We start from the raw sequence: 26,317 nt of genomic DNA, 5'->3' as shown, positions 1-26,317 counted from the left end.
TGTCTCACCCTCATTGGGGATGGAGAGGAGAACCTTAAAGAAGGTTATCTGACCTCAGTAACTCAAATAAGATTCGACCAAGAAAGACCAAATAGCTTTATGCTCTTTACAACCATTCCCACCTAAACTTCCTGTAGAATTTACCTTAGCTTTGTCTTTTTCTCCTATTTCACTCCATTTGTGTTCCTTAACACAACCAAGTTGAAGTTGGTTAAAGAGAAAAGCAGTTTCATTCCTAGCACAGTAGAGGTGGGTAGATCCAGTACTCCAGGGCTCCAAGGATTAACAATCATTTTCTATATTTCTATAGCCTTTTAAGGTTTCAAAAGTAGTTTTCTCCCAACAAACCTGTGAAGTAGGTAGTATAATATTATTAGCTTTACTTTAAAGATGAAGAAACTGAGATCAATAGAGGTTAAGTGATTTTTCTAGTTACATAGCTAGTTTAAGAGTCAGAATCTTCCCTCCCCCACACCCATTACTACCTGCTGCCCAGTGGTGATGGGAGATGAGACAAATATAACAGAAAGTCTTAAAGAAGGTAGATAAAGGATTCATCTGTCTTCTTTCCACATGGTAAGCTAAAGGCTTTGGAAATCTTTATGTCCACCCCTATGCTGGAGATTGTAAACTCATCTGATATTCAGGAAAGATGAAACACAAAATTCTGGTGTTAGAAGTGAGATGATATGGAGAAAGCATTGGATCCAATGACCCAAAACTTCCACAAGAAAGACGGGAAATTCTCAAGAGTGAAATTCTAAAAAGAAAACCAAAAAATTGAGATCATGGAGGAAAGCAGAAGCTACCCAAAGAAAGGAATGTGGCTACACAGGGATCTCATCTCATATACTTAGATTTTACAAAAGTGGAAGCAAGTGTAAGTAATACAAGATGAAAGCTACAAAGGAGTGTCATTGTCCCTAAAACTAGTGTCAGGAGCACTACATCACTGAACAAGCTAAGCCTGACAAGGAAGACTGACAAAAAAATATTTGTTTGGGTTTGGGTTTTAGCCACATTGAAGACAAATGGTGGGAGAGAGGGCTAGGATTGCTTCTCAAGGTTGATTGGACCATAACAATGGATGATGATGAAAAAATTGAACACTGCCTAGTGAGGCAGTGTGATACAGTGAAAAGAACTGACTCTGGGGACAGAAGGACTGGGTTCAAATCCTTCCACTGATGTTTATTACTCTTCTGACCTGCAGCTAGTCCCTTGAGTTCCCTAGACCCTAAGTTCCTCATTTATAAGGTAAGGAAGTTAGACTAGGTAGCCTCTGAGGGCCCTTTTAGCTCCATCATCAAGAACTACTCAACTCTTCTGTCTTTTTCCTATGCCAAGGTGATTCTTTTGGAGCAAAAAGTTAAAGTTGCAGAGAGTAATTTGATGTAAATACTTGTAGAACCATCCTAACAATTAGATCTGTCTACAAATTAATGTGAAACCCTGGAAGAGGGTGGCTTCCCACTTAGTAAAGGCTTCCAGGCAGAGGCTAGGTGACCACTTGTCAATGATTTCATAGAATCGATTCTTCTCCAGATGTGGGTTGAACTTGAACAAAGAAAGTCACTTAATCTCTCAGCCTCAGTCTCCTCATCTGTAAAATCTGGATAATAATAACACCTACTTCACAGGGTTGTTGTGAGGATCAAATAAGACTGTATGCCTCTCCCTTGGGGCCCATTGATACATTTGGGGGGGCAGGTGTCTGTAAACTTAGGACAAATTACATCTTTATTTTCACTAACCTCTAACCAAAATATAATATTTCTTTTAATTGTGTTTTTAAAAATCATTGACCTGAGAATGGGTCCATAGGCTTTACCAGACTGTCAAAAGAGTTCAAATCACAAAGAAAGATTAAGAACCCTTGAGTAGATGGATTCAGTAAAATTAAAGACTTCTTCCTAGACCTGAAATAGAAAGATTCTGTGCTTCTACAAGTTTTCATCTTGGTAGCTGTGTGACTTCAATCTGTTCTTCAGGTCCCTCAACTCTGAGGACATTTGGGGACTCCGTTATTTCATAAGTTTTAATTCTGACGATGATACTCAACACTCATGTAACCTGGTGCAAGCCACTAAGCTTTGTAGGTCCTCAGTTTTGTTGGCTATGTTATAATGAGGGTTCCCCTGTTGAGGTTTGGATTGAACTGGATTGTCATGAAGGTCCCGTCCAACTTCGAACTTCTATAATTCTGTGGCTACTTAGGCTCAGGGGGGGAAATTTGACAAGGCCCAAAATCATGACAGTCACAATGATGACATAACAATAATGATAGCCCTTAACATTCATATAGTGCTTTAAGGTCTGCAAAATGTCTCATTTATATTAACTACAACATCCTGGGAAGTAGGTATATTATTTTCAAATTTTATGTATGAGGAAACCAAGGCTGAGACAGGTTAAATGACTTGCCCAGGATCACACAACTAATAAGTATCTGAGGCAGGATTTGAATTTAGGTCTTCATGGCTCCAAGCCCAGCACTCAAAGCCACTGTGCTATCCAGATGCATCCCCCTTCCATTTCTAATATCTTATATTTTATATTCTATGGTCCCTAATGGCTCAATATTACATGTTCTAAAATCTTTCCCAGCTGTGACATTCTGTTTTCTATTTTCCAAGGTTCCTTCCAGCTCTAGGTCCTATAAAACAGGACCACATAGCCCCCTTTTATAATTCCCTTTTAATCCTTAAGAATGAAACTCTTTGGACCCTTTCAAAATGTTTGTGTGTAAAGATCAAGGGAAGAATGCTATATGTAGGACAGAGGAGAGAGCAATGATTTGAACTTTCAGAAATCTGGTTTATTTCAGGAAACAAAAGGAAGGGGAAGAGATGGGCCTCAAATCAAGTCCTCCAGTGGCATCATGGCATAGGTCTTGACTGAATTCTTCAGTGAAACCGGCTCAGTAAGAGCAGGCAAAAGGCAGGCGACGTTTGCATGGGGCTCGGCGCCAATGACCTCCTGTTAAGAAAGTTACTTCTTCACATTCTACTTCCTCTCTATGGCCTTTAAGGAACTCCATTGCTCATTCGTGCCCAGCACCCTCATTCCATTCTTCTCAGTGGCCCCAGAAGAGCCTATAGACCTCTCCCTCAGAGATACCCTTAGGCATGGGTTTCCAGTGAATAAACAAACCCCTCATTAGGGTTACCTCCCATATCCCTTGGCTGCCCATCCCATAAAGTTTCCTGACTCCACCACCAAATTGCCCCAGGGACCAGAGTATGGGTCACATTATGTGACATAACAGAACAGAAACATCAAAGGAGAGATTTCACTGCTACTCATTTCCCCAGTTCTACCTCGTCCCCTAGGTTCCCTTGTTCCTACTCACCTCGGGTACAAAAGGCTACACATCGGCCCCCACCATTTCCAGGTTGGCCTGCTGCCCAGTAAGAAAATGTCCAATGACTCCCATCAACCCACCAAAATCTCTTTCTGCAAGACTATAGATCAGATGGAAAAGGAAAGGTCAGGTGCAGAGACCATGAAATTGAGTTTCACACATGCCATACAGGAAAGCTAAGTAACAATATCCCTGGCAGTCTCAATCTCTGAACACCTGAGCATTATGGGTACCGGGTCAAAACAAGCACTGTTCTAAATGGCAAATATTGATAGGAACTGTCCAAGCCAAACCCACTGAGAGCCAAAGGCACCCTTCTCTCAGTCATGCCCACCACCCACATCATCAAGCAAACATCAATAGGGCTTCCTCAAAGCCAGGTGAATAAAGCGCTGTGCTGTGGCTAGGTGGTCAGCTGAGACTCTGTAAAAAGAGCCAGGGGAAAAAGCTCTATGGCCAGAGTTATTCTCTGTTCTTTTCTTACCCTGCCCCTGACTCTGGCTCCAATCCAGATCTGGCTCTGGTTGAGTTTACTAGCCAAACACCGGATGCGGTTGTTGGTGTGGGAGCTGTGGATAGAGACCAGATGGCCATGATAGCAACGTTTGCAGATTTTCTGTGGAGATAGAAAAGAAAGAGGAATAAAGAAGCATGAATGGGGAATCCCTCTTGTTCCTAAACTCTGAGACCTCCATGAATTTTGGTATAGCAAGTTTCAGGAAGACAAAAAAATGGAAAAGGAGGTAGAGGAGAAGGAAGAGAATGAGAAAAATGACCTATGCATATAGCTTTATGGTTTACAAAATGCTTTAAATACAGTATTATATGAGACTTTCACAGCAATCCTGAGGTAATCCTAACTCCCATTTCAATTGTTCTTTAAAATGTTTTTTAGCCTGTACCAATTCACAGCTCCATCAACAGTTTATTAATGTGCCTGCTTTCTCACAGCCCTTCCAGCACTTGTCATTTTTCTTTTTTCCCCCTAGCTTCACCAATCTGATAGGTAAGGTAAAATGCCAAAGTTGCTTTTATTTGCATATCTCTTCCAGACAGAGTTAACAGACTAAATATAAAGAATAAGACGTACATTTTTGGACCTGGCCAATGTGAAAATTTGTTTTGCTTGACTATGAATCTTTGTCATAAGGGTTTTGTTGGGTTTTTCCCCACTGGTGCAGTGAGAAAGAGGAGAGAGAAAAAATGTTTGTTAGTTAAAAAAATTAACTAAGAAAATTTCTTCTCTATGTGACCACAGGCAAAGCATCTAACATATCAAAGGCTCAATTTTCTCATCATGAAATGAGCATACTAATACATATAGTACCTACCTTAAAAAATTATTTTAAGGTTCAAGTGAAATAATTTACGTAAAGTGCTTTGCGCCCTTTAAGGCACTATATGAATGGAACTTATCATCATTTTCATTTCCTCATAACAATCCTGAGAGAGGAGAAGGGTGGTGTAAGTAGTGTTGTCTTCATTTTTGGAAAGAGGAAATTAACTCAAAGCAATAAAGTGATTTGTCCAAGCTCACACACCTAATAAATGACAGCTCTATGTCTCAAACTTGGGTTAGCCCTCAGTCTAGGGCACTTTCCACTCTCTGTTAATGATCAGATCCATTAAGGTAAACTTACTGCTATTATATCAGCAATAAATCTTGGAGTGTTAATGTGAAAAGAGCCCCGGGTAGATATCTGGAAACCTGGCTTTTAGCCACAGATCTGACACTATCTGTGTTACCTTAGGCAAATGAAAACCTCTCTAGATCTTGGTTGCTTTTGTCTGAAAATTAAGGAGGTTCATCTAGATGATCTTTGAAGTCCCTCCCAGCTTTGGCATTCTCTATTATTGTGATTCTAAGAACATTTCTGGTCCAGTATGTCCCCCTCCCTTTTCTCCTGCCTCACCACTCCTTTTCCAACATTTATCTTTACTCCAGTACTTCATCATGGAAAACAAATTTAAAAAAAAAAAGATTAATCTTCTTTCCCATCATCCTTCTTCCCCCACTCCCAAAGCCTTTGTCCCCATCTCATTTTCACTCACCCGAGCCCTGTTGAATCTCCTTAATTTATTAACAATCAGGAACCGGCAGGTCTTACATTCTGGGGTACCCAGCACATGGACTACATCCTCTTCCTTTGGGCAATGTTTGTCATCATGTTCAGAAGCTTCAACTTCATTGTCTTCATCATCCTCTTCCTCATTCCCTTCATCATCCTCTTCCTCATTCCCTGTGGTCAAGTTATCCCCTTTCTCTGGAATCTCTAGCTCCTGAACCAAGGCCTTTTCTCCCTCTGATGCCTCTAGCTCAAGGGCCTCATTTTCTGGGAATGAGAAATGGAAAGAGTACTGGACTGAGAAGGAAGGTTCTAGATTCAGTCATCAATTCATTACATAACCATAAGTAAGTCACTTCCCCTCTGGATCTCAGTTTCCTCAGCCATAAAATAAGGGGCTTGGACTCAATAATGCTGAAGATCCCTTTCACATCCAACATTATCATTTTTATAGAAGGTTCTCCCCTTTCAGTACCATACTTCTCCAAGAACATGCTCCCCTAAATACCATGGACAGTTCCCAAATCTTGCTACCTTGGTGCACAGTTTCACCTAAGAGACAACTTTGGATCTCAATCTGTCAGTGATCTGATCTCCTTATTCTTTATTGACCCAGATATGAGGACTCTATCCTTTTAATAAGAGTCCAGCAAAAAGAATATTGGTCTAAGAGTTACAAAGACTTGGATCTGTGTTCCAGATCTGTCACCGAATACATGTTTGATCCTGGGAAAATCACTTCTCTTCCCTAGACCTTAGTTTACTTACTCATAAAGAGAAAAAGGTCAGACTATCTGAAATATAGTATCTCTTCTGACTTTCCACATTCTAAGTTCCTTCTCATCAGTGATACTCTGGTCTTCATGTTCTAAGGTTTCTCCCAGCTTTGACACTCTAAGTCTATGGGCATCTGACCAGATCTGGTCTGAATGAAAATCTAATTCAGATGAGCTATGGTCCAAAGTGTATAGAAAGTAGAGAGGGACAAAGAGAAAAGGATGTGGCCTGGGATTTTAGGGAGTGTGAAGATACTTACTCAGCTGAAGAGAAGACACTGTGCCCAACAAGAGAAGTGATAAGATGAGAGATAATTTCATCTTTAAGAGTAGAAAAGCAGGTGCTCCTTCTTCTCCTAAGGATTCTCTTTCAGAACCCAAGTTCTGCAGTGAGCTACCCACGGGCAGAAATAAACATGAAATTCTTGACTGAAGGGAAGACCTGTGAAAGGGAGGAAATCAGATAAGGAGTGGAGAAAGGAGAAGGCAACAAAGGGAAGGAGAAAGATGAGAGAAAAGAACCCTCAATCCAGCTGCTGTTCTCCAAGAGTACAAGGAACACATTCTGAGTGATATGTATACTGGATAATGCTCCAGTCTCCCATGTAGGGTTGGGAGATTAATAATGGAAGCCACAGAAGAAGGGAAACAGGGAGAGAGGATGGTGGCAAGCCTAGTTACTTAGTAAGTAGTTCAGACATGGGATTTCAAAGCTTAGAAAGCCTGTTCCCTCCTCAAAACTCAGGAAGGCAACATGTATCCAACCACATGCTCCTGACCTGCTTCCTACTTCCATGACTGAGGGGAGCTCCAAGGATCACATATAGTTTATAATTCCAGATAAGATGAAGCCATGAGGAAAAGAAAAAGAAACTAGATGAGAATGGCAGGCACTAGAGTTGAAATTAGAAGAGTGTTTTCAAGCCTAGGCTTTGCCATTTGTTGGTATGTGACTTTGAGCAATTCTCTTGACCCCTCCAAACCTCAGTCTCCTCTTCCGTAAGATTGGGATGATCTAGTCTTGCACAGTGGCCACAAGACAACACATATGAAATGCCATATCCATATTTGCTATTGTTATCATCTTGATTCCAGCCTCTAAAAACAAAAGAACTCTCACCTGTAAGGGTTTAAGGAGCCCAGTGATGAGCCAATGAACAATTACAAAGAATTGAAAACTTTGCAATGTGTTCCTTCTTTAATCCAAAGAGCAGTGACTAGGACACCCACCCTCAGCGAATATTAAGAAGCTTAGCAGCTCCTTAAAGAAAGAAAAGCATTAGTTTTAGGAAAATTGAGTGCTAGCTTTTAGATTCCATTTGCCTCAAGCAAGGAGAAACTCACCTCTTCAGGAAAGCATGGATGAAGACCAGATCTTCATCATTTCTGTGAGCTCACATGTTCTTGATGGGGTCTTATAGAGGGACATTGGAGGAAGTAGCCAAGGAAGAAGAGATTGCACCAACCCAAGGGAGGCAGATAAACTGATAATGACTATCTTTCCACATCCCTTTTCCAGGGCTACCCATCACCCAGAAGATGCCCTAGGTCTCCTGCCACTTGCCCACTCCAAGGCTGATAGAGGTCACTCTGAAATTTCCCTATGTGTACACCAGGTATTCACAACAACCCTATGAAATATGTAATGCAAATATGACTATTCCTACTTTACCTATGAGGAATTAAAGTGATAGTGAATTTGATACAAAGAGGGCCAGATTTAGACTTTAAGGACCTAGGTTAGGATTTCATCCCTATCACTTACTATAGGCATCTCATTGGACATATCATTTGACCTTTCTGGTCCTCAGTTTCTTTGTCTGCAAAGTGATAGAGTTGACTCAGATTACCCTCAAAGCACTCTTTACAGCCCTAAATATATGATCCTGTAACTTTCCCAGGATTATACAGCTAGGGAGTGGCAAATTTTGTTTTTCAGTCATTTTTCAGTTGTGTCTGATTCTTCATGACGACATTTGGTGTTTTCTTGGCAAATATCTGGGAGTGGGTTGTCATTTCCTTCTCCAGCTCATTCTACAGATGAGGAAATTGAAGCAAACAGGGTGAAGTGACTTGTCCAGGGTCACACAGCTAGGAAGTGTCTGAGGCCAGATTTGAACCTGGGAAGCTGAGTCTTCCCACTCCAGGCCCAGTACTCTATCCACTATGTCACCTACATGCCTTAGGAGTGGCAAGGCTGGGATTCAAATCCAGGTTTTTCCTCACCCTCACTATAAGATACAGCTACACAATTCCTCACCATAAGGAGTGGATTATGTAATTAAGGAGCACAGACTAATGACATTGGACACTGAGAGAATCAATGTGGTGATAAACCAAATTGTAGTGTGACTCTTCAGAAAAGCAGAGATCTCTGTGAGCTGGGGAAGTCTGGAAAGGTTATCTAGAAAAGAAGGGATTAGAGCTAAATCTTAAAAGATGGATCAAATATGAACGATGGGCAGAGGACAGTGGGTATACTAATCCATGGAGTAAGGAAGAGCATGAAAAGGGTGAATAAGTCATGATGTACATGGCTCATATGGTTTACATGAGGAGCCAGGCCTGGCTGAAGTCAAGATGTTATCGCATGTAAGTTGTTGTTGATGTTTGTCCTTCATTTTTGAAGAGGATCATGACACCAAGAAGGTGGTGCCACGACATGCAAGCGAATTGAAGTAAGGAAAGGTTGTGGAAAGTCACCAGCTTCACTCTATCTGGAGTCATTTGAATTCAGTGGAAAGATATAGATTAGGATGACTAGAGATGGCCCTGGATGCAGTGGGAGACCTTTGCCTTTTTAAGATCTTTAATAGGTCTCAGTGTGACTGAGGCAATACCCATTCAGTGATTAAGGCTAGGCAAGAAATGAGGCAGAAAATGGCCTCTTTACCTAATAAAAAGAAATCTGTCTGGGAAGGGAAGACCCTTAGGGTTTCTGGCCAAAACAGAAACAGTTGCTATTTACATTCACTCTTAGCCAACCAGGGCCCAAACAATCACCAAATGGGGCTTGGCTTGGGACCTATTATTGGCCAATCAATGAGAGCCAGAGTGATTTGGGTTTAAGACGAGGCCTTTAAGAAAAAAATCTAGCCTGTAAACTAGACATCTTTTAAGGTTTCAGGGATCAAAATTTACATTCCTTTGGGCAGAGCATCTGAAGGTTAAGGGTATGATATCCTATGGAAGCAGTGGGAAAAAAAGGTTAGTAGGGTTTAGTGGAGCTGCATGCTGCTCCAGAGGATTGAAAGAAAGGAAGAGGACTTTGGAGGTGTCTTGGCTATAGATTCACTAGTATATGACCAAGTCTCAGTTTCTCCATCTGGAAAATGGAAATCATAATATTTGCTCTACCTATCTCATAGGCTTATGGTTAGGAAATTACTTTGTGTGAATCATAAAAAGCTATATAAAATTGTAGATGATGAAGATTGTGGTGATGATAATGGTGATAATACAGTACAAACAGTGGTTCCAGGCTAAGAATAAGGGATGTGGGAAAGGTTCTTTGCCATTTAACTAGGTTCAGAACGTTTTTTTAAAAGAATCTGTCATTGATGGATAACAAAACCCAAGAGTCTGAAAGCTATAAACAGAACATGGAATTTCAGAGCTAGAAGGGACCTTAGAACATAGAATGTTAGAGAATGATATCAGAATATAGTATACAGCTCTTTGGTCCCGGCGGCTGGAGGAAGATGACGAAGGGGACATCTTCGTTTGGTAAGCGCCGGAATAAGACGCACACTTTGTGCCGTCGTTGTGGTTCTAAGGCATACCATCTTCAGAAGTCAACATGTGGCAAATGTGGATATCCTGCTAAACGCAAGAGAAAGTATAATTGGAGTGCAAAAGCTAAGCGACGCAACACCACTGGTACTGGTCGGATGAGGCACCTAAAAATTGTCTATCGCCGATTCAGGAATGGATTCCGTGAAGGAACAACACCCAAACCCAAGAGAGCAGCTGTTGCAGCATCTAGTTCATCTTAAAGATTCGACTGTTTGTTAAAATAAATGTCCTGAATGAAAAATGTAAAAAAAAAAAAAAAAAAAGAATATAGTATACAGAATGTCAGAGCTGAGAAGCACCTCAAAATAGAATATTAGAACTGGGGGTGGATTGAAACTATAAAATGTCCATACTGTGAGTGATAGCAGTTCACAGTTAGGAGCAGAAGTCAGAACCCTATTCCCCCAGTCCTGGCCTCTGTCTGTTGGGCTTGGCCAACGTTCTGTGGGCAGGAGATAAACTGTTAGTGATAAAGGACCTATGGTGTTCCTAGGGAGCTAGCTGCATAGGAGATAGCGACCTTTTCTGTTGGTAAGTGGAAACGTCCCTCTAGCCCCTCTTGCTGAGCTCCCAGCCTTCCCCACTTGGGTGCCCAACTTGAGTTGAGTGAAAGTTCCATAATGATGATGATGATGATGATGATAGCTACTTTTAAAGTTTCCAAAGCATTTTACAAATATTATCTCACTCCATCCTCACTATAGACTTGGGGGATAGGTGCTAATATTGTCGGTATTTTATAGATGAGGAAACTGAGGCTTAAGTGAGGTTAAGTGACTTGTGGGATCTCACAGCTAAGCAAGTATCTGAGGCAGGAAGTGGTCTTCCTGACTCCTAATCTGGTATTATGTCTTTTGCACCACCTAGGTGCCTCACCTTACCAATTCACTTTCCATACAATAGTCCAAAACAATCTTCCTAAAGCACAAGTTTGATTATGTTACTCCTCTGGTCAGGAACCCTCAGTGGCTCCCTATTACATCTAAAATAAAACAAAACTCATTAGCTTGGCTTATTTTTTGAAGTTTAAAATCTTATGTACATTATTATTGAATATGCAATGCGTATAAACCAAAAGACAGGATCAGTCTCTTCAATAATGCTTCTTTAAGTCTTTAAGTCTGCTTTCAAATGGTAGGGTAGTGACATTTACTTCTTATTGGATGTGGCATGCTAAGTTGTTTGGGTGTGGTATAGCATATACACTCATATGTACATATGTATGTATGTACACACACACATGTACATACATATGCATCAATGTCATCATCATATTGACAATTCTTCATAAGTCAATCTTGATCTTACTCCAAAGTTTCTTCTGACTTGTACCCAATCTTATTTTCTATTTTAATGAAAGTTCACTGAAGAATGGGACAATTTTGCTTCTTCTGTGCAAGAAAACTCTTGGTCCTGAAAGTTTTGTGGGAACACATGGGGGAGAGGCTGCCACAATATGGGCACCACAATGGCAGAATGAATGCTAGATATTTAAATTTCATCATATTATGAATCCGTCCTACTTTTAAAAACCCGTTGCTTATTAATACCCTTCAGATATTTTCTGTTCCAGTTGAACTGGCCTAATTGCTGTTCTCCAAACTTAGCATTCTATCTCCCACCTCCACATCTTTGCACAGGCTCTCCCTCATGCCTGAAACGTCCTCCCTTCTACTAGAAATGTAGAATTAGAGATACACATAAGAAGTAGAAATGAAAGGGGAGGGCCTTCCACATATTAGGAACAGCCAGTGGAAAGGTAGATGTTTGGCATATAATAAACATTTAACAAATGCTTGTTGAATGGCTGAGTACATGGAAAATAGAGTGGCTGTATGAGGAACTGCATGAAAGTCAATTTGTGGAACACGTCAGTGGAGTTGTGAATAGATCTAAGCATTCTGGAGAGCAATTTGGAAATATTTCCAAAGGGCAACCAAACTGTGCATACCCTTTGATCCAGCAATACCACTACTAGGTCTGTATCCCAAAGAGATCCTAAAAAGGGAAAATGGCCTTCATGTCCAAAAAATATTTATAGCAGCCCTTTTCATGGTGGCAAAATATTGGAAACTGAGGGGATGCCCATCAATTGGTGAATGACTGAACAAGCTGTGATAGATAAATGTGATGGAATACTATTGTGCAATAAGAAACTATGAACAGGCAGATATCAGAAAAACTTGGAAAGACTTGTATGAACTGATGCAAGATGAAATGAGCAAAACCAAGAAAACATCATACACAGTTTCAACAACAATGTGTGATGATCAACTATGAATGACTCAGTTCTCAGCCACACTATGATCCAAGACAAGTACAAAGGACTAACAAAGGAAAACTCTACCCACATCCAGATAAAGAACTGATGGCCTCCGAATGCAGATCAAAGCATTTTTTTACTTATCTTATTCTTTTTCCTGGTTTTTTAATCTGTTTCTTCTTTCACAACTGTGACCAATATGGAATGTTTTACATGTGTATAACCTGTATCAAATTGCCTATCATTTTCAGAAGAGGGGAGGGGAAGGAGGGAGGGAGAAAAATTTGGAACTCAGAATCTTGTAAAAATTAATGCTAAAAATTGTCTTGCTGTATAATTAGGGGAAAGTAAAATACTATTTTTTAAAAGTTAATTTGACTGGTGTGAGTAAAGGGATGTGGGGCAGCTAGGTGGTACAGCAGATAGAGTACTGGGCCTGGAGTCAGGAAGATTTCCCTTCCTGGGTTTAAATCTGGCCTCAGACACTTACTAGCTGTGTGATCCTGGGCAAGTCACTCAACCCTGTTTGCCTCAGTTTCCTCAGCTGTCAAATGAGCTGGAGAAAGAAATGGCAAACTGCTTTAATATCATTGCCAAGAAAACTCCACATGGGGTCACAAAGAGTCAGGCACAACCAAAAAACAACTCAACAGAAAAGGAGTGTGATGTGTTATGGGACTGGAAAGTAGGTTGGATCCAAGTAGTTAATGCATTCAAATGTCAAACGGAAGAGTTTAGATTTACTCATAGAAAGACAATAGGCAAGCACCGGCATTAGAGTATAATGAGCAGGTGAGTGATGATGGTCAGACCTTCACTTTAGGAAAATCCCTTTGACAGCTGTATGGAGGATGGATTGGAGAGGGAAAAGATTTGAGGAAGTCAGACTAATCAGGAAGCTATTGCAATAATCCAAGTGAAAGATGATGAGCACTTGAATTAGGGTGTTGTGTGGGTGGAGAGAAAAAGAGGTGTGAGGAGCAGTCAGGGAAAACTTCATGGAGGAGATCTAACTAGACCCATCATTCCTTCATTGCATCTGTCAGGCTACTCTGTATGATCTCGCCTGTGTATTTTATGTTTTTTATAGAAATTATAGTTATCTTCGTATATTTCTCTACCCTCCATTAGAATATAAGCTTGGGAAGTATTTTTCATCTCCATAATCCCAGTGATAGCGGAGCCTTGCCCAGAGTAAGTATTTATGAGTAATGTTCTTTCCCATGATGCCTTGAGGTTAGAGGTTCGCCACAATTCTAGTAAGGTGAGTGATGTTGGTATTATTGTCTCCCTTGCATGGATTGGCACATATCTCCTTTAAAGTCCACTTCTCGTACCTCACTGTAGCATGAAGATGATCCTAGATTCTAGGAAGCCGAGCTCTGGCAGGTCTGCCAAGCCAGAGAGACTTTAAGTCCGGGTCCTGAAGTGGACTTTGTGTCTTTCACCCAAAGATGAGCCTGGTTAAGTTCAAAGAGGTTCGCAATCAGGCTGGCTGAAGAGTGATTCATTCACATTCACATTGTCACTTTAAGAAATTTGGTCAACTAGTTGTGCTTTAATTTGTTGGGACTGTCTTTTGCTTTTCTTTGTATCCCCAGCACTTTGCACAGTGTCTGGTGTGTAGTAGATGCTTAATAAATGTTTATTAACTAACTACTAAAACTATGAGCCCTTGAAGTATTTCAGTACAAGTAAAGTAACTGGGGGACTTCTACCAACGCACATCTCTTGATTTCCAGTCCAAGACTCTTCCCTCTACTCAAGGATTTTTAATCCAGAGTCTGTGCTTTTTTATTTTCATGTTTTGATAATTATTTTAATATAATCATTTCCTTTTTAATTCTATGTGTTTTATTCCATGCATTTAAAAACATTATTCTGCTCAAGGGTCCACAGGTTTCACCAGACTGTCAGGGGGGTCCATGGCACAAAAAAGCTTAAAGACCTCCCTGCTTACACCAAAGTACCTTTCGATAAATGCTATGTGAATCAAATTTAGTTGAATTAAATTGAAGTAATAGGTGAAGAGGATAAGATAGAGTACTCCAACTAAAGAAACAGCCCAGTTTCTCCTATAGTGAAGTGTCTCCATGGCTAGACACTAGGCTTGGAGTGAGGAAGAACAGAGTTCAAATCCAGCCTTGGATGCTTGCTAGCTGTGTGACCTTGAGCAAGTCATGTCACCTGTTTGCCTCAGTTTACTCAACTGTAAAATGGGGATAATAAGAACACCTACCTCCCAGGGTTGTTGTGAGGATTGAATGAGGCTGGATTTGTAAAGCACTTAGTGCAGTGTCTAGTACACGGTAGGTGTTACCTACATGCTGGTTGTTGTTGTTGTAATTATTATAACTGAAGGAAGAATGCCCACTGAAGTTCTTCTCCTTCTACCCACAGAAACTGAGAACATCTTTCCTTGAGCTGAAGCCTCAAGCAGAAAAGGTTGTTGGGTGTCTTGCAGACTACAGTCATCGGATCCAAAGCTGGAAAGATCTTAGAAGTGCCTTGACTTTGGGAAGCCTTGTGGGGCACTGGAAAGAATTCTGAATGAACTCAAAGTGCTAGAAGCAGGAGTTCCAAACCCACCCTTGCTACTTCCCACCTGTGTAACCCAGAGACAGTCAACCCCTCTGGGTCTCAGTTTCCTCTTCTGGAAAACATGATCTTATGACACTGTCCAGAGGAGCGCAATCAGGGTAGCGAGAGGACTGGAGACCAGATCATATGGAGAGGTTGATGACAAAACTGTGTGTGTTTAGTTTGGAAAAGCAGACCAGGCAGGGCATTATGGCTGCCTTCAAGTATTTGAAGACCTGTCGCATGGAAGAAGAATTTGACTAGTCCTTATGCCTAACAGAGGACCTGGTACAGTGGGCATTTAATAAATGCTTGAGGATTATTTGATTAATTAATTGACCCCAGAAAGCAGATATGGGCAGGTAGGTGGAGCAGTGGATAGAGCATTGGGCCTGGAATTGGGAAGACTTATCTACCTGAGTTCAAATCTGGCCTCAAACATTTACTAGCTGTGTGACCCTGGGCAAGTCACTTAACCTTGTTTGCCTCAGTTTCTTCATCTGTCGAATGAGCTGGAGAAGAACATGGCCAACTGCTCCAGTATCTTTGCCAAGAAAACCCCAAATGGGGTCATGATAAGTCAGCCACGACTGAGCAATAAGTGAAAACAAAACTAGAATTTGATGGAATTTGTAGATAGATTTTTACTTGATATGAGGGAAAACTTCCTGACCGTTAGGAGTGCCCCAAAATGAGATGGGCTGACACAATGAGTAGTGAGGGGTTCCTCTTCATTGGAAGTCTTCAATCAAAGGCTGAAGGACTGCTTGTTGATGTAGAAAAGATTCTTCTCCAATTCTAAGATTTTCTGATCCAACCCCCTAATTTTAGAGATGAGGAGAAAAAGGTCCCGAGAGTTCCAATAGTCACAGCTAATACCAAAGCCAAACTTCAGACCCAACTACTTACTATCCTGCGTGACACTTCATATCACTAGGTCTTGGTTTCTTCTCCAGCAAAATGAGGTATGATAGAAGCTGGAAAGGACCTTAGTTATTTAACCCAAACAATTTTACAGAACAGGAAACTGAGGCTAAAATTAGGGTGACCTGACTAAAGTTAGCCAGGTAGAAAGTAGCAGAGCTGGATCCTCTGATCTCCCAGTTCAGGGCTCACCCCACTGTACTGCACTGCGGCTGGTTGAGATGGCTTCTTGGCTTCCTTCTCGCTCTAAATCCACCATCCTCTGACCTTCTTACACTACATCTCAGGCTCTTCCCACTTGGCCATCCTACTTCAGGATGACTATTTAGATAGGGAGGCTTAAGGTCCTGATCTGACACAAACCTTGAGAGAAGGCAGGTCCTGAGGCCCACAAAGGTCAGATGAACAGACTATCATTGACTCAGCAGAAGTTTGTGTCAGATGCTCATCTTTGTCTTCGAGGTGGACCGGCTGACTTGGCAGATGCAAGCTGAACAGCACTGGAGCAGCCCATTAGAGGGACGTCTTTTCAACTCTGCTGACCTCAGCATAAAGATTGCCACGGAGCCATCTCTGTTTAGGTTTCTGCCAGGCCCAGGCTGAATGACTGGCATTTACCAGGCTGGGCCTGGCAAAGGCTGGAAGTTCTGGGCCAAGACAGGGAAATCAGAGCAGAACATGGCAGCTGGGGGCGGGGCCTCCCTCTAGAAAGGATGCACTTTCTGGATGACATGAGGGAGGTATGGGCTGGGAGTCAAAGGACCTGGGGTCAAATCCTAGCTCTGTCCCATTAGCCTTGGGTAAGTCATTCAATCCCTTCAAGATTTAGCTTCCTCATTTGTAAAATAGGTGGTGAAGTAGAAGGCTTTTGAGGTACCTTCTGGCTCTAGAACAAATATCCTGGGATCCCGCCATATCACTTCTCTAGGTCTCTATGTTCTTATCTGTAAAATGAGGGTGTTGGGAGATGATATGTAAGCCCTCTTCTCACTCTAAAGCTATGTATGATCTTCCCAGCCAACCCGGCCTACATGCTGTCTCACATACACCACCTTCCCCCCCTTTGCCCAGGCTGTGTCCCCAATGTCTGGAATGCTCTCCCCCGCCTCAGCTTGGCCTCACTATCCCACAGCGCTGTATGAGTGCTCATGGCATTTCTGAGCTCTTTGCCTTTTTTGCCTGCTTGGTCTATACCTATGTTCTGCATCTCTGGCCCTGAAGTTCCAAATCCTAACCTCATGCTATGGGATCTCCACCTTGAATGAGAGTCTCCCTGGCGAGGGAGAATGTCCTGGGGCAAGCTCCACATTTCAGCATTGGACTAAATCCACTAGGGTTCTAGGGAGCCAGGAGAGTGGCCTACAGGGCTTCCTTCAAATCTCTCTCCTCCCCACGCCTACACGAACCCTTCTCCATGAGTCAGCACTACCACACACTGGAAAGAGCCCTGGATTGGGGGCAAGGAGACCTGAATCCAAAGCCAGGCTCTGACATTTGCTAGCTCTGTGGCTAATGGCAAGTCATATACTAATCTGAGCCTCCATCACTGCATCTGTAAAATGGGGATAATACTCTTTACTTCTCACTGTTGTGAAAAATAATGGCCTATATCAATTATGTCTATATGTCTTTATACATAAATGTCTGTATCAATTAAGGTTCACAAAGCACATTCCCCTGAAATTCTGCATGTTATTTCTGCCTCTTGCATACTCTGCAACCAGGAACAAGTACTTATGTCTTTATTGCATCTGGGGACAAATACAAGGTCCTTGGTTTGGCATCTAAAAGCCTTCACAGTCTGGTTCTGGCCTCCCTTTCCAGCTCATTGTGCCCTGCTCTCCTTTCACACCCCTCATCCTCTCCCGACCTGCCGGCCTTCCCTAGTCTTCCAACCTGAACATTCCACCATGGTTCCAGTGTCTTTGCACTGGTGATCTCCCACATCTGGAGAGCACTGCCTCCTCAGAATCCTTCTTTAAGAATGCCTTGTGTTGTAACAACAACTGTTGTTCAGCTGTTTTCAGTTATGTCTGACTCTTCATGACCCCATTTGGGGGTTGCTTGGCAGAGATACTGGAGCAGTTTGCCATTTCCTTCTCCAACTTATTTTATAGAAGAGGAAGTGAGGCAAACAGTTAAGTGACTTGCCCAGGGTCACACAGGTAGTAAGTGTCTGAGGCTAGATTTGAACTCAGGAAGATGAGTCTTCCCTACTCCAGGCCCAGCGCACTGTGCTCTATGGCACCACGTAGATGCTCTCTTAGAATTCCTACCTTCCTCAAAGCTCAATGAAATTGAAATTTCCAACATTAGGCCCTTTCAGGCCTCCTCCCCAGATTCTAAAGACTTTTCCCTAGTCTGCCAAATCAATTTTTGGAGGTGAGTGAGGATGGAATTTATGATTTCATAGATGTGAAGAATTCCCTGGTGAGGAAACTCCCTCCAGCAATGCAAATTGTCACCTGCTCTGTAACTTGACTCTTAAATAGGTGTCTTGGAGTTTAAGAGTTAAACTTAAGAATTTAAGGGAGTTGACCAAGTCTACAACACCAGTGTTATGTCAAGGGAGGATTTGAGTTCAGATCTTCCTGAGGACATCTCTCTGTGGACTGCGCTAGGCTGTAGCTCTATATTATATTTAACATGTGTGTGGTGGGAGCTAGCATGGTACTGGGAAGGACACTAGCCCTAGAATCAGAGGGTCTGACCTCTACCCTTCACCAGCCTTCTCTGAGCAAGTGACCCCTTTCCTAGGCCCATTTGCTCATCTGTATCAATGAGAGGGCCAGACTAGGTCACTCCTGACATCCCTCCCAAATCTACAAGTATGATCCTATGTAATCGTTTATCTATGAAATGTACATGTTACCTCATTCTCCCGGCAGAATGTAAGTGCCTTGAGGGCAGGAACCACTTCTGTCTTTAAATCGCCATCATATAGCACTGACACAACAGGATTCCAATAAATGCATACATGAAGACATGTGTGCATGACTCAGGACCCTCCCTATCCCTTAGCCACTAAGTCACAAATCCTTCTGGAGAAACCACCATGGCAAACCTAGGATTTCCAGTTTTGAACTGCAGTCTTCTGAACTCAAGTACACTTCTCTTTTCATGCCTTATGTTGTTGAATAAATACTTCTGTGGTTTAATTAAATTCAAAGAGCCATAAGTGTAAGAGAAACCAGCTTTGTCTTCTTCATCATTTTGCCCAAATCTGGCCTCAGGTACTTACTAGCTGTGTGACCTTGGGCAAGTCACTTAACTGTCTCAATTTCCTTGTCTGTAAAATGATCTGGAGAAACCACTCTAAGATCTTTGCCAAGAAAACGCCAAATGAGATCATGGAGTATTGGACGCAACTGAAATCACTGAACAAAGAGAGGCCAATATGAACTCCCCAACCTACACAAGCCGGGGAAATTTCCCATGAAGCCTGCCCATTCCTGGACCAGGCACACAATTAGGCCCCAGTAAATCCTTACTGAATTGACTAAGTAGAAGCTGGGTAGGGTAGTGGATAGAGCACTGGACCTGGAGTTAGGAAGACCTGAATTCAGATCCAGCCTGATAATCACTAGCTGGGTAGCTCTAGGCAAGTCACAAGCTTTTCTTCATTTCCCTCAACTATAACATGGGGATTCTAATATCTCTTACTTTACAGAGTGTGAGGTTTGAACATGGTAATATCTGTAAAGTGCTCAACACAGTGCCTGGCTTTTAAAATGCTTGTTCCTTCCATTCCCTTACTGAGTGGATCTTGAAGCAATAAAAGCCTTGCTATTATATCTCTTTGTAATTAACATTGCCCAGAGCATGAATTTTCTGGCTACTACTGAAAAAGAACATAGAAAAAAAAGGGGGGTGGGACATAAAGGGAGACAGCTTTCACTGACTTTTGTTGTTGTTTTAAGATTGGCTCTCCCATTCATGCCAAGGCTAGAAGTGCTGGGACTTACTCATGGGCACAATCCCACTACTTTTTGGTCTAGGACCTGAGTTGGATCATCCCTTGTTAGGCAACTCAGTTTCCCCTGAATGGGGGCTTCATAAGATTAACACTAAATGGTGCATACATCCAAATGACAGCCCACAGAGGCTCAGAACCCCAAAGCTCCAGAGATCTGCCAGCCATAGTCTCATCAACTGAGACTATAGGTGTGAGCCACCACAGCTGGCTGTTGTGAAAGATGTTCAATTTTTTGGTGTGTTGTTATTATTTCAATGTCAAAACATCAAGTTACAATCATTAAAGAATAGGCAAATGCTTACAGTATTGTTCTCTTCCATGATCTAATCCAGTGGTGCTGGCTTCAGGCAGTAACAACTGGGCTCCCTTGTGCCCTTGAAGAATGAGTCACCCTGGGGAGCTTTGACTGAATAAATGCCAATTGGACTGGAGTTAAGTACTTACTCCTGGCACGGATTGCACTGTTTCCAAAGAATCCCTTTCCACTTCTGGACAGCTGGAACTGGTAGGAAGATGTCCTCACCCAATTAGGCACAGACCAGTTAACCCCACATGCTCCCCTCCCCCAACTGCGCCTAAAAGGGCAGGGTGTCTAGCTGCAGTGGGTAAGTCCTGTCTCCCCCACACCCCCACACCATCTTAGATACGAATCTCTTGGGACATTCTTAACGGTGCCAAGCAAGTGGGCCATTGCTGTGTGAAACAGATATTTGTGAAACTTTACTTCCTCATTTTGAATGGCAGTTGGGCCTGTCTTTGGAAAGACTGGAGAGTGGTGACGAAAAAAGGCAAGGGTTTGTAATCTGGTTTTTTACTTCATCAGCTCTTCTTCACCATCCCAGGTACTCATACCTTTCCCAATTCTGTTCCTGCCTTCATCTCTGAGTACCCGGGAACCCTTGCATGTCTTAGACCTCCTCACTCACACTGGCTACTTTCTTTTCTTTTGTCAGAGCCTATGCATCACTGGTCACCATTTCTGGGCCCTTCTCCCAAGCCTACTCATAAACTGAATGTTGGAGGTGGTGGAGTAGGGTGCAGAATGGGGTGAGAAGTCCAAAAGGGTGATGGGGTATGGTGGCAAGTGAACTGACCTTAGAGGACACTGGGAATACCTGTTTGAATCTCTGCCACTTGCTGTCTTGGTGACCTTGGGCAAGTAACTTGACTTTCCTGAGCCTCAGTTACTTTACCTGCAAAATCAGGGAGCTGTCTTTTATGCTCTCATCTTAAGTCACAATCTTCTGGTCTCTTCCCTGCTGGCTACAAACACATTCAACTCTTCCCAATCCTGAAAAACTCCCACTAACCCTCACCCTTTCCCAACCTTATCATCCTATATCTCTCCTCCCTTTCATAATCAAACTCCTAAAAAAAAATCTGTCAATATCCATTACCTACACTTCCCTTCTTCTCTCTCACATCTCAGCCCTTTGCAATCTGGCTTTTGACTTCATCATTCAACTGAAAACTGTTCTCACCAAGTTACCAATGAGTTTTAACTGCCAAATCAAGTGGCCTTTTCTAGTCCTCATCCTTGTCTCCCTCAAAGTAACATCTGACATTGCTGACCTCTCCCTCCTCCTGAACATGCTCCCCTCTTGGTTTTCATGACCCTGTACTCTCTTGATTCTCCTCCTGGCCCTCTGACTACTCTTTCTCAGTCTCCTTTGCTGGTTCATCATGCATATCATGCCCCCTAGCTGTGGGTGCCCCAAGCTCTGCCCTTAGTCATATTTATATGTGTGCGGGTATGTATTATTGTTGTTTATCATTCGTTTTCCAAGAGGACCAATGACATGATGGGGTAATGTCATGACTTGTGCCTGAAGTGAGTTTAAGTGAGGCAGAGCTGCATAAAGTTGTCAGCCTCATTTTCTTTTTAGTCATTGAAGTCCAGTGGCAAGATAAAAGTTAGGATGACTGGTCATGGCCCTGGATGCAGTGGATGACCTTGGTATCTTTTTAATGTCTGACCAAGATCTAATGGCTCCATAGCACCTGCTTCTACTGCCTTCATGGCCTTTTGGAATAAATTATTCTCATCTTCCCATTCCACTGGAGAAAGTCTTCATATGCCTGGGGTATTCACCCTGTCTCACTCACCGATGGGTTTGAGGCCTGCCAGTTGCCCTCAGAATTGTTTAGGTGGCCATCTGCTGAGACAGCTTACCTGCATGTGGCTGCTAAGCATGCTACAGCTTCTTAGGGCCACAGGTGAGAGCTGGGTGGAAGCTGGACGCCAAAGGTAGATGAGCAGCCCTGAAAAGGGCTTGGTGAGCCCTCACACCAGAGATGCTAGTCCTCCAAGAACACCCTGTATGTGTGTGTGTGTGTGTGTGTGTGTGTGTGTGTATACGTGTGTGTGTACATATACATATATGTACATATATGCAAATATATATATATATATATATATACAGAGAGAGAGAGAGAATATGAAAGTTAGAGTATCTCTGGAACTCATTGTTAAATTTTTAGCATGAGCATTTACACCTCAGAAGGCGAATGTTACAGATCGGTGTTTTATTGTTTTATTTATTGTCTAGACTTAAGAAAATGATGGAGAAATGTTAATGCAGATTAAACTTAAAAGTGTATCATACACATATGTTTTTCTGGATTGTTAAGCATTTGTCATTTACCTGGATTCGGTTCCGCATCTCTAAATGCTTTAATACTTTTTTCAAACTGGATGTTCTCCTAGCCCCCTCAGACTCAGCATGTCCAAATAGGAACTCATTCTTTCCCCCCAAACTGATGCCTCTTCTGAGCATCCCTATATCAGTTGAGGGTACCACCACCCTTTCAGGCACCCAGAGTCAAAACCTCATCATCATCCTCACCTCCTAAGCCTCACTCACCCTAAATATCTAATCCATTGCTTATAAGTCTTCTCATTTCTACTTCCACAATCACTTTTACTTCCATCCCCTTCTTTCTTTTCACAATGATGTCTTTCTCCTGAACTATTCTCCTAATTACTCTCTCTGCCTTTGGTATCTCTCTCTCTAATCCACTTGCCATACAAGGGCCAAATACAGATCTGGCCATGTCTCCTCCCTACTCAAACTCCAAAGGTTTTCTAATGCTTCTAGGATCTATTGTTTAGTTTTTTAAAACCTTCATAATCTAGCCCCAACCTACCTTTCCAAACATACTACACACTATTTTTATTCCCACACTATTTTGTTGTTGTTAAGTCACTTTTCAATCACACCTGACTCTTCCTGACCCCATTTGGGGTTTTCTTGGCAAGGATACTGGAGCAGTTTGCCATTTTCTTCTCCAGGTCATTTTACAGATGAGGAAACTGAGGCAAATAGGGTTAAGTGACTTGCCCAGGGTCACATGCTAGTGTCTGAGGTCAAAGTTGAACTCAGATCTTCCTGACTCCTATCCACTGCACCACCTAGCTGCCATACTACGGACCAGCTAAATCAGGCTTCTCGCTATTCCTCATTTTCTTCACCTGGAAAGTAACTTGACTGGGCTAGCACTAGATGGTCAAGATTTCCTCAAGCTCCAAAATCAACAAACCTCTAAGTTCTCCTTCCCCATCCCCTTCCAGTGCCCATTCACCATCCCCATGACAGTGGCCTGATGCTCTGGGAACTTATAGGAACCCCAATACTCACTGATGGAAATTGGCAACATAATTAACAATTACTTGAAGGGAAAGTCACACCCTTTCCCCAATCTACCAGGGGAATGGGTTCTCTTCCTTCTCTACTTCCCTAGAACTCTGCACGTGGAACTTTTTTTTCCCAACATCATCCCCTGTATCACAGCTGTGTAAATGCTGTATCGGTACTCAGAGAGAGTAAGCTCCTTGAGGTCAGGAATTGTGTCATCTTTATCTTCAGGGTCCAACGCATGGCCTCAAACATAGCAACTACTTTACAAACATTTGTTAAATAAAAAGCTACTCTGCGTCCCACATTACGCAAAGAAATGAAAGGAAAGGAGGCAAAGGAAAGAACAAGGCTGGAGTCAGGCACTTCAAAAGTTTGAAGGCTCACTGGAGTAGACAGGAATGAATTGGGTGGTTTCCCCTCCAGAATGACTGCTTGAGCATATGGTTGAGAGCATTTGGAGTCAGAGCGCCTGGGTTGGTATAGCATTAAGGCAAAGTTCATGACTTCGAAAAAGATCAAGAGCATGCCTGAATGGTTCAGAATGGCAGCATATAAGAAATTCTCTAAGTAGAAGGCAAGAGAATTAAATCATTTATTCAAGTTCCAAAGTACCAGACCCAAGGACTAATGCCCCCAATCTGACATTGTGGCCAAAACCTTCCAGATCCAATAAGCCCTCCTCACAATAGTAACTAGGAGGTTACGGAAAAATATTATGGCAGCAAGCCAAACCATACCTGTGCTTCCCCCCCAATGCTAGGGCCCTCCTGTAAGAAGATCACTCATGGGTCCCAAGCTCCTGCTCAGCACTCTCCAGCTTCTGCCACTCCTTTGGCTTCTTCTGTTCCTCAGCTTCTACTCCTCCAGCTTCTACTGCTCTGGCTTCTGCTGGTTCTGCTTCCACTGCTCCTCCTTCTCCTGCTTCTCCTTCTCCTGCTTCTGCCACATCTGTTTCTCCAAGTTCTGTTCTCTCTTTTTATACTGTCCTTAGACATCATCCGATTGAACTTAGGCACATGCCATTGGCTCTGGTCTTAGCAACTCCCCTTGGGGACCTGGGGGCTTCATGCCCACATTTTAACACCTCATAATTAAGGGTTTGGGGCCTACCTAGGAGCAAAGATCTAATCAGACCTCCATGTGCCCCACCTGGAGCCCCACCTGAAGCCTATTCAAATGGTGGAGGGGGAGATCTTTTCACTTACTGATTGCCTTTACATTCACTCCCTGGAGGAGAGTAGTATGATTTGACCACACAGACTCTGGGCAGCCATAAAGAGTCCCCCCCAGCTTTGAAAACCCAGATGTTGATGCTTCTCTGTCTGGTAACTGTTTATGCATTGCTTGGACAGACAGCTGGAAGTCTGTCGGCTGATTTGTGTTATTTTGCTGTTCATATAATGTATGCTTGTTATTTCCGTTTATATACTCTCTGAAGTTCAGGGTGCTGGCTTTTTCCCCGGAACTAAGTGAATGATATATGTATGTTTAATTAAAGTCAGATTGTAACCCCTTGAAGTTGCTTTCCTTAGTAAAGCAGATCAAAAGAACCTGTGCTGGCAGCTTTTGTCACTGGTCTTGTTGGGTCTTACACCCCACAATAGCTGTTCGCCCAATTGTTGCTACAGTTGGACTTCTGGCTGTACTACTTGGTCCTTGTATAACATTGAACAAATCCTTTTACCTCCTGCTCTATAAAATGAGGTTGCTGGTCTAGAAACTAAGGCTCTTGCCAATCCTGGACTATCTAATTCCTTCTCAGCTAAGCATTGGCCACATGCCTAGGAGCATGGAGAGACCTTAGTTTCAATCCAGAACTAGTTAAGAAACCTTCAGAAAACTGACAACCTGAGGTAATCTAAGGTTACATAAGGCAAACCGGAGCTTCAGTAGGATATAATGGGGAGAGACCACTTTAGAGTCAGCAAGATATGGGCTCAAATCCTGCCTATGACACAATGGTTGTGTTACAACCTCTCAGTGGCCCAAGGCAATTCTTTCAGTCTCTAACCTATCCAGGAGATGCCAACCTGAATTGATAGAGGGAGTTTCCTCACCTGGAGTTACCTACACTAACAGAATCATATCTGGTATTAAAAAAAAAAAGAGGCCCAGATTGCTATTAAATCTAAGTCCATTTTCCTCTACTCCAATCATGCAAAGTCCATTCACTTTGATGAGACAGTCTATGCTTTTGCACTTTGTAGCTGTCATCTCTAGAAAATGTTGCCCTGTCATCACTCCAATCTGCTGTCCTATCTGCCTCTAAGTGACTGATGGGGCCCCTTTGTTATTCTCGCCCCTATCCCATCAGCATCCACCAGCCAAACATGTCAAATTGCATTCCGGGTTTCACTGAAGTAGGGGAATGGTTACAGTTTTAAATCTGACCAGCCTGCACAGATGCACAACTATAACCAGGGTAGGTCAACCTGGGTCTTGCCTCAGGGTCCCAGTTCTGTAGGGCAGAAACTATACTCCTAGTCATTGAGCAGGTTAAAAAGCTGAGCATAGCAGTTTTCTTCTTGCCCTATTCCTCGGCTCCCAGCCCTTGCTTCCCAGAAGCAATGTCATGCTATTCAGGGACTCCTCCCTCCCTCCCTCCACCGAATGTCTTTAAAAGATGATCTGGGGCCATGTTTGGTATCACCCTCCTCCCAAGATAGAAAGCAGCTCATCATAGCCCCGTTCCTTACTCTAAATGCCACAGGAGTTGTGAATGAGGAGGAGAATCACCTAGTGCTGATACCTGAGGAAGATGGAGAGTAGCCCCCAGATCGCTCTGCTAAGCAAACTGCCCCATTCCATGTTTCTTACAGCACATTCAGGGTTCAGAGCTGGGAAGTGACCTTAGATATCCTCTAGTTTGATGCCCTTATTTTCGTTAAAAACAGCATTCTACAGCTAAGCAGTGGTAATTCAGCAGCTAGGTGGC

General features: G+C 42.6%; 2 protein-coding genes across 2 annotated transcripts; one reads left to right on the top strand and one right to left on the bottom strand.

The window, feature by feature from the left end:
- Positions 1 to 2,920: 2,920 nt before the first annotated feature.
- Positions 2,921 to 6,527, bottom strand: LOC118855345 (bone marrow proteoglycan-like). The gene is made up of 5 exons (XM_036765418.1): positions 6,467 to 6,527; positions 5,417 to 5,697; positions 3,849 to 3,980; positions 3,353 to 3,464; positions 2,921 to 2,979 (listed from the first exon to the last, which is right to left on the bottom strand). The coding sequence occupies exons 1-5, from the start codon at positions 6,525 to 6,527 to the stop codon at positions 2,921 to 2,923; spliced, it is 645 nt and encodes a 214-aa protein (XP_036621313.1).
- A 3,361-nt stretch (positions 6,528 to 9,888) lies between these two features.
- On the top strand, positions 9,889 to 10,217 carry LOC118854223 (60S ribosomal protein L37). Its single transcript, XM_036764569.1, has one exon. It carries the CDS (start codon positions 9,908 to 9,910, stop codon positions 10,199 to 10,201), a length of 294 nt encoding a protein of 97 aa, XP_036620464.1. The 5' UTR covers positions 9,889 to 9,907; the 3' UTR covers positions 10,202 to 10,217.
- Positions 10,218 to 26,317: the final 16,100 nt, after the last annotated feature.

The sequence above is a fragment of the Trichosurus vulpecula genome, chromosome 6 (assembly GCF_011100635.1).
Source record: "Trichosurus vulpecula isolate mTriVul1 chromosome 6, mTriVul1.pri, whole genome shotgun sequence".
Lineage (NCBI taxonomy): Eukaryota > Metazoa > Chordata > Mammalia > Diprotodontia > Phalangeridae > Trichosurus > Trichosurus vulpecula.
This window is presented reverse-complemented; position numbering and strand designations above follow the sequence as displayed.

Bases quoted from the DNA above. Each gene is read 5' to 3' on its own strand.
- LOC118855345 (XM_036765418.1), bottom strand. From the start codon at position 6,527: ATGAAATTATCTCTCATCTTATCACTTCTCTTGTTGGGCACAGTGTCT. The intron at 5,698-6,466 runs GTAAGTATCTTC...TCTCATTCCCAG, and splicing joins AGTGTCTTCTCTTCAGCTGA to AAAATGAGGCCCTTGAGCTA. The intron at 2,980-3,352 runs GTGAGTAGGAAC...CTTTCTTAACAG, and splicing joins TGTAGCCTTTTGTACCCGAG to GAGGTCATTGGCGCCGAGCC.
- LOC118854223 (XM_036764569.1), top strand. From the start codon at position 9,908: ATGACGAAGGGGACATCTTCGTTTGGTAAGCGCCGGAATAAGACGCAC.